Consider the following 11,799-nt stretch of genomic DNA (forward strand, 5'->3'; position numbering starts at 1 on the left):
TCTGAAGATTTTGTTTCCTCTGAAATTATCTGCTCTGAGGGTGATTACAGCAGGTCCTGTTGATTTCTGACCGTCATCCCCCTCTGTGCTGCCTTGCTGACAAAGCCCGCACCTTACGATGGAGACTAGAAATGACACATGTTCACGTTCCCAGACTGCTTTCCAACTCAGGGTAGCCATAGAACCCAGTTCTGGCAATGAGAAGTAAGTAGAACTCTTCCGGGGAGAAAAAAGATGCAGACATAAGCGGAGGCCTGTGTCCACATTTCCTGCTTTAGATGCCACCATGTAAGGACATAATGTGTGGTGCTACCGCAGACAGTGTGTACTCATGACGGGAAGGCAAAGCGAATCTCAGAGATGCCAACCCACCATCTGATGTTATTGAGCAGCTGAACTAACCCTAGGACTGTGTGTCTTTGAAAGTTATATGAGCAAAAGAAGTCTCTATCATTTCCACTCCTTCCACTGGATTTCTGTTCTCTGCAGCTGAAGGCATCGTAACAGATGTAGCCTGGAGCTCCACGTGGCCATCTTATTACTATTGCAAAGATTTGCTTGAGAATGAAGCCAATAAAGAGTGAAGTAGTCACTTGAACACCTGAATCCAACCATGCCTGAAGTCCTTCTGTAGTCTCTTACTTGCCATATACAGAGGTCTTTCAATTCTGCTTGTGGCTTATGGTAGTTTGGGTTGCATTCTGAGTCCTATAATCATAGTGGTCCTGGCCAATGTAACACTTACAAACTAAGGCTCAGAGATCAAGTATGCCAAAGGTCACCCAGCCAGTGGATGCAACACTTCTCTGAACCGAGCCCAGCTTCCCAGTCCCAGAGAGGACAGGAGTCCCAGGTTGAGTGAGACCCACGTGTGTGTTTATTCTGGCGTTGATAGCAGCAGCAGTTGGGGGATCGGCCAGACGCGGGGTGTGGTGAACAGAAGGAACAGACACAGGTGTGTGTGTCTAGGAGGACATGGTGGATTGGTCTGTTGACATTCACGGTGAGAATGAGGGTCAGGGCACCAAATCTTGAACAAACAGCAAAGAGACAGACAGACGGAGGGTTCGGGGGGCTGGGGTCCCCCAGACATGCACGGCACCTCACCTGGAAGGGGAGCCCCAGGAGAGACAGACGCAGTGGAAACTGAATGCCCCCCACCCTGAAACAGGTAGCTGGGCCCACCTGCCTCCCACCCTCACACTTCTGGGGGTAAAAGGACGGGCAAGCCCAGGGCTGCCCCGCACCACGCAGCTCGGACGTTATGGCTTCGAAGAGATGAATTCACAGTCCGGGCAGGAAGGGATGGGGTCCAGAGGGGGCCTGGTCCGATCCTGGCCCTAGGCCAGACCTGTAGGATCAGGAAGGAGAAGATGTCAGTGATGGCAGAAAACAGACCCACGACCTCCTGTAGCTCCATCGCCACCCCAGGGACCCAGGAGTCCTGGCCCCGAGCCCCTCCTCCCTCACACCCGGGAGTCCAGGCCCCCGGCCCCTCCTCCCTCAGACCCAGGAGTCCAGGCCCCCCGGCCCCTCCTCCCTCACACCCGGGAGTCCAGGCCCCCGGCCCCTCCTCCCTCAGACCCAGGAGTCCAGGCCCCCGGCCCCTCCTCCCTCAGACCCAGGAGTCCAGGCCCCCATCTCCCTCCCTCTAGTTTGGGTTCCTTACCCCTCACTCTGAGTTCTCTTTCTCTGATAATCCTTTGCTGCCTTTTGTGAAGCTGGTCAAAGTCTTTTCCTGAAGTGGGAAATCCAAAAGGTTCAGGAATGGGGGACAAAGGCAAAACAATCATTAATAGTCAGCATTATAAGACAGCGATCCTGTTTTCTTCATTCACAGTGCTCTTTTTCACTCGACTCTGAAGTGATGGGACCCGTGGTATTACAGTCCTATTCTACAAATGGAGAAACTGAGGCACAAAGAAGTCAATCGAAACGTGAGGAGTGATGAGGCCTCAGCGGTGAGTGGGGCAGACGGTGCAGGGCCTCAGGGGGGCTAAGACTCTGTCCTGGGGGTGCTGGGGAATCTCCGGAGGGCTGTGAGCAGAGAGGGATTGGTCTGATTCCACAGCCCGTAAAGATGCGATGGGTTGGGTGAATGAAGGGGTGCAGAGGCGAGCGGGTGAATGCCGTGGGGAGTGGCACTGGGTGGCTGCCCACTCACCTCCACCAGCTGATGCCAGTGCTCCACCGGCTTGCGGGGGTTGGCCAGCATCTCGGCCCAGTGCTCGCGGCCATGGGGGTCCGCAGCGTCGGGGCCCACGCGGCACACGCCAATCACCTCATTGTGCCCGATGCTGGGGGTGGGGGTGGGGCGGGCAATCAGCGTCCAGGCAGGGAGGGGGTGGCGGTCCGGCACCTACCCCCGCCCTGCTGCTTGTGCCGGGCAGCGCCCCTCACCAATCATAGTCCACCACCGCGATGCTGAGCCCCACGTTCTCCACGCTCTCAGGGGCCACATCGAACACCAGCGCCTCGTTGTACGTGGGATTCAGCGTGTTCTTCTTGATGGAGGTTTTCCGCTTCTTGAGCCGCCGGCCCTCGCTGATCAGAGAGGCCTTCACGTAGGGGTCTGGAGGGGGGGCAGGGACAGCACTGGACCTCCACTTCCTCCCTCGGACTTCTCCCCCAGGTCGGGGTCCCCATCCTTCTCCCCTAGTCCCTCCTCCCTCAGACCCAGGATCTAGCCGACCCCCCCACTCCCTCAGGTCCCAATGCCGCGCCTCCTCGGAACCCACCGGAGAAGCCAGTGAGGTCCATCGCTTTGAGGTTAGAGGCTTTGATGATGGTCACGGTGAGGCGGCCGGCCGTGGGGAGGTAGCAGAGTGAGAAGTTGAGCTCCCCAAGATCTGCCTTTTCCTGCAGTTTGGGAAAGGGGTTCAGCAATGCCCTGCCTCAGTCTCCCCATCTCTCCCTGACTTCCTCTTTCATCTCGAGCTCCAGCTCTCCTCCCTGATATCCAGGACTCACGTTTCCGATCCACTTAACAATCTGACTCTGGGCCAAACCTGGTAACTCCCCGGCCACAGCTGCCCGCCACCGTCAAAGCCTATTTGTTCTGCAGGGTAGATGGGAAGAGGCATAAGTGGGGGGAGAAGTAAGAGAGGGACACACAGAGAGAAGGATGCGGTGAGAAACAGACTGAGGCCAAAACACTAAGAAATGTCGTTAAAAAGACAGACCCACAGAGTTCTAAAGCAGGAAAAACAGAGATGCAGAAAGATGGAGATCCAGAGAGTGTCAGAGGCCCAGAACAAGAAAGGGGGAGCAGAGACTCCAAAGAGGGGAGAGTGCAGAGTCCTGGGGTGGGCAGAGTCCCAAGGGGCAAGATCAGACATCCAGGGAAAGAGGGAAAGAGACTTGGTGGAAGTACGGAGACCCAGAGAGCAGAATGGGAGGGGACGTGCAAAGACCCAGAGAGACAGGAAAACAGAGACCTACCCAGATAGAAGGACAGAGATCCAGAGACAGTGAGACAGAGACTGAGAAGAGACACACAAAGAAGTAAGTCTTAGGGAGGGAAGGAGACACCCCCAGACCCAGAATGAGGCTACAAGAAGACAGACCCGGAGCGGTGGCCAGAACTAGCCAGGACCTACGACCCCCCACCCAGCCCTGCAGCCTCATCCGGGCCCCTGGCCTCCCGACCTCACTGACCTAGGCCTGGGTCCCTGACCCCCCCACTCACTCCCCTCCAGGCCTTGGCCCAGGCTGTTCCCTCCTCTCAATCTTCAAGCTTCAGCTCAGCGGTCACCTCCTCCCACAAGCTCCCAGAGCCCCCGCAGCCCCGAGCAGATGCTTCTCCTGTCCCCCATATTGCTGGCCCCTGACAGCAAACTGTGACAACCTAGACCCGGAGCTCCCAAGAACTGTCTGGGGTCCCCGGATCCTGATCCTGAAAAAAACAAAACCAGTTGTTGAAGGAATGAATGAATACATGAATGAATAAAGACCTTGAGTGATAATGAGAGGTAGAGAAAATGACAAGTGACAGGTACAAAAAACAAAGATGGATGTAGATAGAGGGCCGTCACTTGGGGTTGCCTCAGGTTATGACAAGGAGTGGGGTTTGGTGGGACCAATGGAGCCAGGGACTCTGGAACTAGGCACTTGGCTCTCAGAAGCTGGGCTGGGGACACTGAGCAAGCGGGCTATGGAGTCCCCTGAAGGGGACTGTAGGAAGAGTCACAAGCACCCGGTTCAACTATATCAGTGTACATATGGGGAAACTGAGGCTCAGAGAAAGGAAGGACCTTGAGCATAGCCACTGGTGGGCAGCCAGCTCTCTCCTGATATGAGGATAGGGCTGACACCCCCACCCAACACACACAGCTACCCGAGACTGGAATCAAGAGGGCTGAGGAGCTGGGGGTCTGAGGCTTGGGGGAAGAAGGGGTCACAGCACCCAACAAGGACCTCGGAGCAGGCTGGGGAAGGAGGGGGCACACAGGAGAATGAGATTCCAGAAAGCAAGGATCATAACAGATGAGGAAGGAGGCCGGTGGGGGGTGTCAGGGTGACGGGTCTTATAATCGGGATGTTGGGGAATTGGGGGTGTCAGCTATTGGGATCCCAGAATGTCTGAGGCCTGGGGGATCAGACTATCAGGACTTCGGTGGAAACTGAAGAAACAGTATTAGATCAAAGAGTTTGGAGGTGAAGGGTTGGAAATGTAAACCGTTTGGAGATCAGAGAGGTTGGGCTTTCAGGAAACCTGGGAAGTGGAACATCAGGAGGTTGGAAGGGGAGGGAAGTTGGAAAAACAAAAGCTGGGAACTCTGGGGTCAGGAAGTTGGGTCAGAGAGCAGAAGTCACAGGATCATGGCATGAAGTTTGGATAAAGTGGGTACATGGGTGTCTATGACAGTTTTTTTGATTGTTACCGCCAGATGTCAGTGGGGGTCAAAAGTTGGGAAATCTGGGGCCTCGGCATGATGTTCCCATTTGACAAAATGTGGAGGGAATGGGGGTCCATTATATCATTCTCTATTCTTGCTTGTACACTTGCAATATTTTGTAATAAAATTAAATTTTAAAAGAAACCTCCAGGGTCAAGAAGTTAAAAGGCTATGAAGCCCAAGTGGAAGGAGGTCACCCAACGGAGGGGTGCCGGGTCGCAGGGAAAGAGGACGCAGGGGCCACTGACCGAGCCACCCTCCACGATGTCCCTCCACAGCGGGCGGTCGGGAGGCTGCTCAGCCAGCTCCAAGAGGTTGTCCAGCACCACCTGGCCGATGAGGTCGTGCCGCGAGAAGCGGTCAAAGTCATAGACGCTGAAGTGCAGTTTGCGCTGGGCCAGCTCAGCCAGGGGCACGGAGAACTGAAATGTCTCATTGAATACGGGGTTCAGGGTCTTCCTGTGCACCTAGCAGGGGGTGGTGAGGGAGACAGACACCATGCCCACGAGCCCCTCCTCCCCAGGACCCAGGATTGCCAGCCTCTAGCCCCCTCCTCCCTCAGACCCAGGAGTCCAGGTCCCCAAGCCCTCCTCTCTCAGACACAAAAAACCTGGCCCCAGCTTTCTCCAACCACAGGTCCCCTCAACACCTAGCCCCGTTCCTTCAGCCCCCTCATTCCCTGACCCCAGCTGCTACTTTCATGAGACCCCTAAGCCCTTCCTCCCTCAGACCCAGGGGTCCAGACCCTCAGCCCCACCTCTGTGGGACCCCATGTCCAGCCTGTCACCCCAGACCTTGGTCTGAAACTTTTTCTTTCGGTCAGGAAGCAGGTAAATCTTGACGTAGGGGTCTGAGAAGCCATTGGAGTCCTTGGCCGGGAGGTCCAAGGCCTGCAGGATCCGAACCACCAGCTGGTCTGAGCCATAGAGGTACCGCAGGGCGAAGCTGATACGGCCACAGGGCGCCCCTGTGCCGGCCTCTCCGGAGCCCGGGGCCCCGCCACCCCGCCAGCCACCGGGTCCTGTCCCCTGGTACAGCTCCGGCTTGATTTGCCCGATAAGCTTGGCTTTTTCCTCGCCGCCTGGCAGGGGTAAAGGTAGAGCAGGTGGCCGCTCCTCACTGCTTGGGTCTGGCTGGGAGGTCGAGGTCAAGGTCTGCTGGGTGAGGGGCCGGGGCAGGGCCGGGTACCTGCGGGGGGAGGAGACCAAGGTGGGGTGGGGGGCTCCAATCTTTGCATCTCAAGATATGGGAGACTCCCCCTATCTCTTCCCCAGACCCCACAGCCAGAGGGCTACAAATCCCCACTTTTGCTTACTGTGACCTGGAGCAAGCCACTTGCACTCCCTGAGTCTCAGTTTCCCCATCCGTATTGGGGGTTATCCCCTTCTGTAAGCTAGCTCCAGCCCAGACCTGTGTGGGCACCAGCCTCTAGAAGCCACCTCCTGTACCTAAAGCTGATGACCCAGAATAACTTCCCTACGGACCCCTGGGGCCCCACACAGGCCAGACCCCCTCGACCCTGATCCGCCCTTCTCCAGGTCTTCCCAATCTGTCCTCTCTTCTTTGTTGAAAAAAGAAAATTACAGGCCAATATCCCGGATGAACATAGATGCAAAAATTCTCAAAATATTAGCAAACAGCATTGAACAATACGTTAAAAGGATTATATACCATGACCAAGTGGGATTCACCCCAGGGATACAAGGATGGTTTAGCACCCAGAAATCAAGAAACACGATACATCATATCCCACAGCCGTAGTCTCCTAAGCTGCTTTACTGCAGTTCTGGCCTGGGTGGACCAAGACAGCTGGTTTAGGAACCCACTTCCCCTAAACTGCGGGTGACCTGAGAGTACAGTCTGTCTGCCTGCTCACCTCTGTGTTTCCAACACTTAGGCCTGGTTCATATTAGGTGCTCAATACACGTGTGCACTATGAGGACTAATGAGCAGAGCCCGCAGGTCCCACCACCAGTCCTGGCTTAAGGTGCAAGGGAGGAACTGCCTTGCGCAACAGGAACTCGGGGGTCTAACCCTCATTTTCTCCACCTTCCTGGCTCTGGAGTCCTGTCTCCAGCTTCTTCCTCCATCTGGATCCAGGAGTACAGGCCTCCAGCCCTCAGGTCCAAGGACTCTAGGCTTCCAGCCCCTCCTCCTTCAGATTCAGGTATCTAGGCTCCCACCCCTCAGCCCCAACCCAGGAGTCTGGAGCCTGAGTCTCCATTATCTCTACAATCCAGGAGTCCGTACCCCAAACCCCCTACTGTCCCAGGACTCAGAGCTCTGGTCCTCCAGGCCTCTCCTCCTCCAGGACTCAGAGGAGCCATAGACAGGCAACAGACACAAAGGAGGAGCAGAAGTTCAGAGTGGATCCCCAGCGCAGTACCCTGTCTCACCTGGTGGTGGGTGCCAGGCTTGTGACCTGCTGATGCGACTGGGCACTGGGCAAACCCCCACCACTGGGGGGCAGCAGGAGCAGCCCAGAGCCTGCCCCACCCTCAGAGGGCAGCTCAGGAGATGTCTGGCTGGGTTTGACCCCAGCGGCTACTGCAGCAGCCGCGGCCTCTGGGTATGAGTCCATGTCCAAGTAAGAGGGCTCAGGGGGGTCAGAGCCCCCTAGGCTGCCTGGCTCCAGCAGCTCAGCGAAGGGTGGATGGTGGGCGGTGTGGGCATGGTGGTGTGGGCCCCCGAGTAGAGGATGGCCCCCCAGGCCAGCCCCCAGGTGGTGCCCACTACCGCCTACCAGGCCTGCCAGCCCGACCCCAGGGCCCAGCTCTTTGCGCAGGGGGCCACCGCCCACTGCAGAGCCTCCCTTGTCCCGCCAGGGCACCCAGCACAACTTCCAAGACACGAAGAGGGAGACGCCCAGAAGGACGATGCCACAGAACGTCACGATGACCGACAGCAGGCTCACGGAGATGTCTGAAGAGAGTGAGGACAGAGGTCAGGGGTCAGGGTGGGGTCAGAGTTTATCCTTCCCTGCTGTCCCCAAAGAGGTAATTTTTTTTTTTTTTTTTTTTTTTTTTTTTTTTAAGGAGGGCACAGCTCACAGTGGCTCATGCGGGGATGTAACCGGCAACCTTGTTAAGAGCACCGCGCTCTAACCAACTGAGCCAACCAGCTGCCCCAAAGAGCTAAGTTTTAAAACATAAATTAAAAAAATAAATTGTGGTATTTGCCATGCATTGTCCTAAGCACTTTACATATATTACTTAGTTTAAACTCCATAACCCTATGAGGCAGTGCTTATTTCCATGTAACCATTTTAAAGATGAGGAAACAGTCAGAGAAGCTGAAGGACTTGCATTAGGCTGCACAGCTAGTGAATGACATATCTGGAACTTGAACTACCAGTCTGTCTTCAGATTTTATTTTCTTAATAGCTGGCCCACACTGCTTCTCTCTGAGGATACACCATCTGAAGTAGGACCAAGGTCTCCCAAAATGCTCAGCGATGATCAGAGAGGACAGTTCATAGCACTTAGGCAGGTCGGGGTTCAAATCCTAGCTTGCTCTGTGGCCTTGGGAAGATATCTTAAGCACTTTGAGCCTTATATTCCCCATTTGCCAGATAGGAGAAATCAGTCCTGCCTCTCTGGCGTGCCGGGCTCCAGAGTCCATGGTCTTTACAATTATGCTACCACACCTCAATAGGTCCCAATAAATGGTAGTTCAAAAGTGACCTTTTATTAGAATACTAAAGCTCATCGCTACTGTCACGTGTATCCACCACCACCACCACCATCACCACCACCATCACCACCAACACCACCACATTCTGAATGCCTACTGTGTACTGGTGTGCCCTTCAGAGTACAGCCTAGTACAGCCTATTTCTTGAACCAAAGGTTCTGGTTCATTCCGTAATTGGTACCAGGAGTGGGGTTTTTCAGAAAAGACCATCAAGGAAATGTGAATTTGTTTAGGGATTGACACCTGCGTCTCTTCAAGATAGAATAGAGGGGAAATTCTTGCTCCATATTGACTATGGATTACGGGACAGGGGAGCAGGTGACTAGCCATTGGCAGCAAGGACAGCTAAGTGGAATGGCTGTGTCCTGTCACTTCAGCAAGGCTGGGCAGCAAGGGAATGCCTTCCAGTCCCGAATTGCCCAGGAAATCTACATAAGTCAGTGGCCCAGTGTTAATCCTCATGGCACTGTGTACCCTAGAGATAACATTCCATTTTACAGATGAGGAAACTGATGCTCTGAGAGAGAGGAAGTGATCCCGCAGGGCCATACAGCAGGCAGGGGCAGAACTCTGAGTTTCCTGTCTCCATTAGGATGTTCCTTTCTAAGCGACCAACATCTGCTGAATTCTGGAGTTATGTTAGATATCAGAGCAAGGGCTTTTCAGTCTTCTGAACATGGGAAGAACTGAGAAAAAGGGGTTGTTTGGGAGGACAAGACAGAGAAGAGGGGAGAAAACAACACATGCTGTCCCCCACTGTCAGACTGACCCAGACCCTCTCCAAGTAAAAACATCAATTTTCAGATCACTAACAAAATTCTGCTTCCTGTCGGCCAGGACTGGGAAGCCACTAGGCTTGGCGAGGCAACGGAGTCATGCAGTAAAAGATTCACCTTGCCCAAAGAAAGGCCTGGCCCTTGAGGGAACATCGAAGCCTTTGAAATGTCCTGTCTGAAAGAGTGTTTTTGTTCACCTGAGAAACCTTGGGCCACACCAGGTCGTCTGTGTAACAATGTGATTGATGGTGGGGCCTTGGGACACGTGCTATCAGTTGACCTCTGGAAGGGCTGGAGACCAAGGTCAGTCACGTAGGCAGTCAGCCATGCCTATGTGACCAACCTCCAATAAAAACCCTGGACACTAAGGCTCAGATGAGCTTCCCTGGTGGGTCGTACTCTGTGTGTGTTCTCACACATCGTTGGGCACTGTATGTATGACTCTACTGGGAGAGACAATGGAAGCTCCTGTGTGGTCTCTCCTGGACCCTACCTGATGTGTCTGTTCCCTTTGCTAATTTTAATCTCCATCATTTTGCTGTAATAAACTATAACTGTGAGTATAGCAGCTTTTTTGAGTTCCGTGAGTCCTAGGAAATCACTGAACTTCAGTGTTGTCTTGGGAACACCCCAAGTTGCAGTAGTGTACTAGACTTCCCAGGATAAGTTCTGGCTCTTCTGCTTACAGGTTGTGACACTCTGAGCAAACACCTGCAGCTCTCTGGGCCTCTCATCCCTGTCCCCTGGACATCTTGCACTTAGGTGCCAAGACCTGGCACTCAGCAAGGGTGACCATCATTTAAACTTGCCAACACATGCTTCTGCAGGGGTCCTCAGCGACAATGGCACTCAAAATACTTCCTAGCTCTTAGAATCCTGCTGCTTCCTGGCTGGGTGACCTCGGGCGAGTCACTACACCCTTCTGAGCCTCAGCTTCTCCCACCGAAAATGGGGATTACATGTACCACAAATGGTCACTGTGAGTCATCGATGACATAGGGGAAGGACCTCCATGCTGCTTGGGACAGTTGTTGCTTAATAAGTACATCCCAACATTTATGACATGGCCTCTGTATGCCCAGGTTGTTCTAAGTGCTTCACAGGTGTTACATCATTTGAATCTCTCAGGTGTCCCATGAGGTAGTTACTTTCATTATCCCATTGTTCGGATGAGGAAACTGAGACACAGAAGAGTCACTTGCCTAAAGCCATCAGTTTGTAGGTGGGGAAGGTGGGAGTTGAACCCAGGCAAGTCAGTCTGACTCAAGAGCCTCAGCTTTTAAGCACTGTGTGAGATGTACAAAGATGTCTGAAGGGTGTATGTGGCAGCAGTGTGGAGGGTGGGGTGGGGGTGGGGGAGGCCCACAGGGCAAAACCCAAAAGGTCAGGGGCCAAATGGACCACACAGCTCCTTCTCCTTAGATAAGAGATTTCGGGGAACAGCAGCAGGCAGGATGGAGGCAAGACTCTAAGGGGAACTAGCCCCACAGGGAACAGAAAACTGGGCAGGTCTGCTCTGAATCTCTGAAAATCCTGGCTGTAGTGGAGGCAGGGCCCTGGCCGAGACAGCTGGGGGTGCTGACCTGCATCTGGGCCCCGGGGATAGCCTCGGATTCGCAAGTCGTTGAACTCTTGGCACCTGTCGCTGGTGTCAGCATCTCGGACCCGCGCACAGAGGTCCGAGACCAGGATGAGTGCCCGCCGGCAGAGGTCATCTTCGTAGTCTCCTGACATGGTGGCCGGTGGGTCCTGTGCTTGGGAGGGGCCAGGCAAGTGTGCAGATGGGGAATGGGTTGGGGGAGAGAGAGTGGAAAAAGGGTGGAAAGAGAAAGAGCGGAAAGGAAGGATGGGCCAGGGGACAGAGATTGGGGAGGGTTGGACAAGGGGATGGAGATTGGGGTGGACAGGCAAAAAGATGGACAAACAAGGAGACAGATATGGGCATGGATAGAAAAGAGAACAGAGAATAGGGACAAATGGACCAGGAAGAAGAGACTGAGAAGGCCAGTCAAGGGGCAGAGATTAGGATGAACCAGTAAAGGGGTGATTGACAAGGAGACAAAGATTAGGGGTGCAGATGTAAAGGGACAAAATTTAGAGATGGACAGACAAGGGGACAGCCATTCATCACTCATGAAATTCAACAGTCATTGAGTGCCAACTACATGCCAGGCACTGTGCCAGCTGCTGCAGATCCAGCAAGGAATGATCCACGCATTCCCTAACTTCCTGGAGTCACAACCACTGAGAGGTGACAAAGAGTAAACAAATCAACAAACACACATAAACAAACAAGACACTCTCAGACTGTGAGAAGTGCTCTGAAAAAATAGTGGGGGGATGGGCCACAAAGGAACCAGGAGGTAGGGAGGGGGTGTATATTGTGAAGGGTGCTCTCTGAGACCTGAAGCTGGAGACGGAGCTGACCAGTG

General features: G+C 54.1%; 2 protein-coding genes across 2 annotated transcripts in view; both read right to left on the minus strand.

The window, feature by feature from the left end:
* Positions 1–854: 854 nt before the first annotated feature.
* SYT3 (synaptotagmin 3) lies at positions 855–11,788 on the minus strand. Its single transcript, XM_033129598.1, has 9 exons — positions 10,951–11,788; positions 7,295–7,820; positions 5,693–6,086; positions 5,147–5,365; positions 2,739–2,859; positions 2,401–2,572; positions 2,165–2,297; positions 1,670–1,738; positions 855–1,351 (listed from the first exon to the last, which is right to left on the minus strand). The coding sequence occupies exons 1-8, from the start codon at positions 11,099–11,101 to the stop codon at positions 1,673–1,675; spliced, it is 1,782 nt and encodes a 593-aa protein (XP_032985489.1). The 5' UTR covers positions 11,102–11,788; the 3' UTR covers positions 855–1,351; positions 1,670–1,672.
* SHANK1 (SH3 and multiple ankyrin repeat domains 1) overlaps positions 11,589–11,799 on the minus strand; it is a 59,555-nt gene continuing 59,344 nt past the window's right edge. The window contains exon 20 of the mRNA XM_033129277.1: positions 11,589–11,596. Within this exon, the coding sequence (XP_032985168.1) occupies positions 11,589–11,596 (8 nt within the window). The remainder of the gene's footprint in view (positions 11,597–11,799) is intronic.

This window comes from Rhinolophus ferrumequinum, chromosome 15 (assembly GCF_004115265.2).
Source record: "Rhinolophus ferrumequinum isolate MPI-CBG mRhiFer1 chromosome 15, mRhiFer1_v1.p, whole genome shotgun sequence".
Classification (NCBI taxonomy): Eukaryota; Metazoa; Chordata; class Mammalia; order Chiroptera; family Rhinolophidae; genus Rhinolophus; species Rhinolophus ferrumequinum.

Bases quoted from the DNA above. Each gene is read 5' to 3' on its own strand.
- SYT3 (XM_033129598.1), bottom strand. From the start codon at position 11,101: ATGTCAGGAGACTACGAAGATGACCTCTGCCGGCGGGCACTCATCCTG. The intron at 5,366-5,692 runs GTCTGGGGTGAC...ACCCCCTGCTAG, and splicing joins AGAAAAAGTTTCAGACCAAG to GTGCACAGGAAGACCCTGAA. The intron at 2,298-2,400 runs GTGAGGGGCGCT...CCCCACCCCCAG, and splicing joins GCGGTGGTGGACTATGATTG to CATCGGGCACAATGAGGTGA.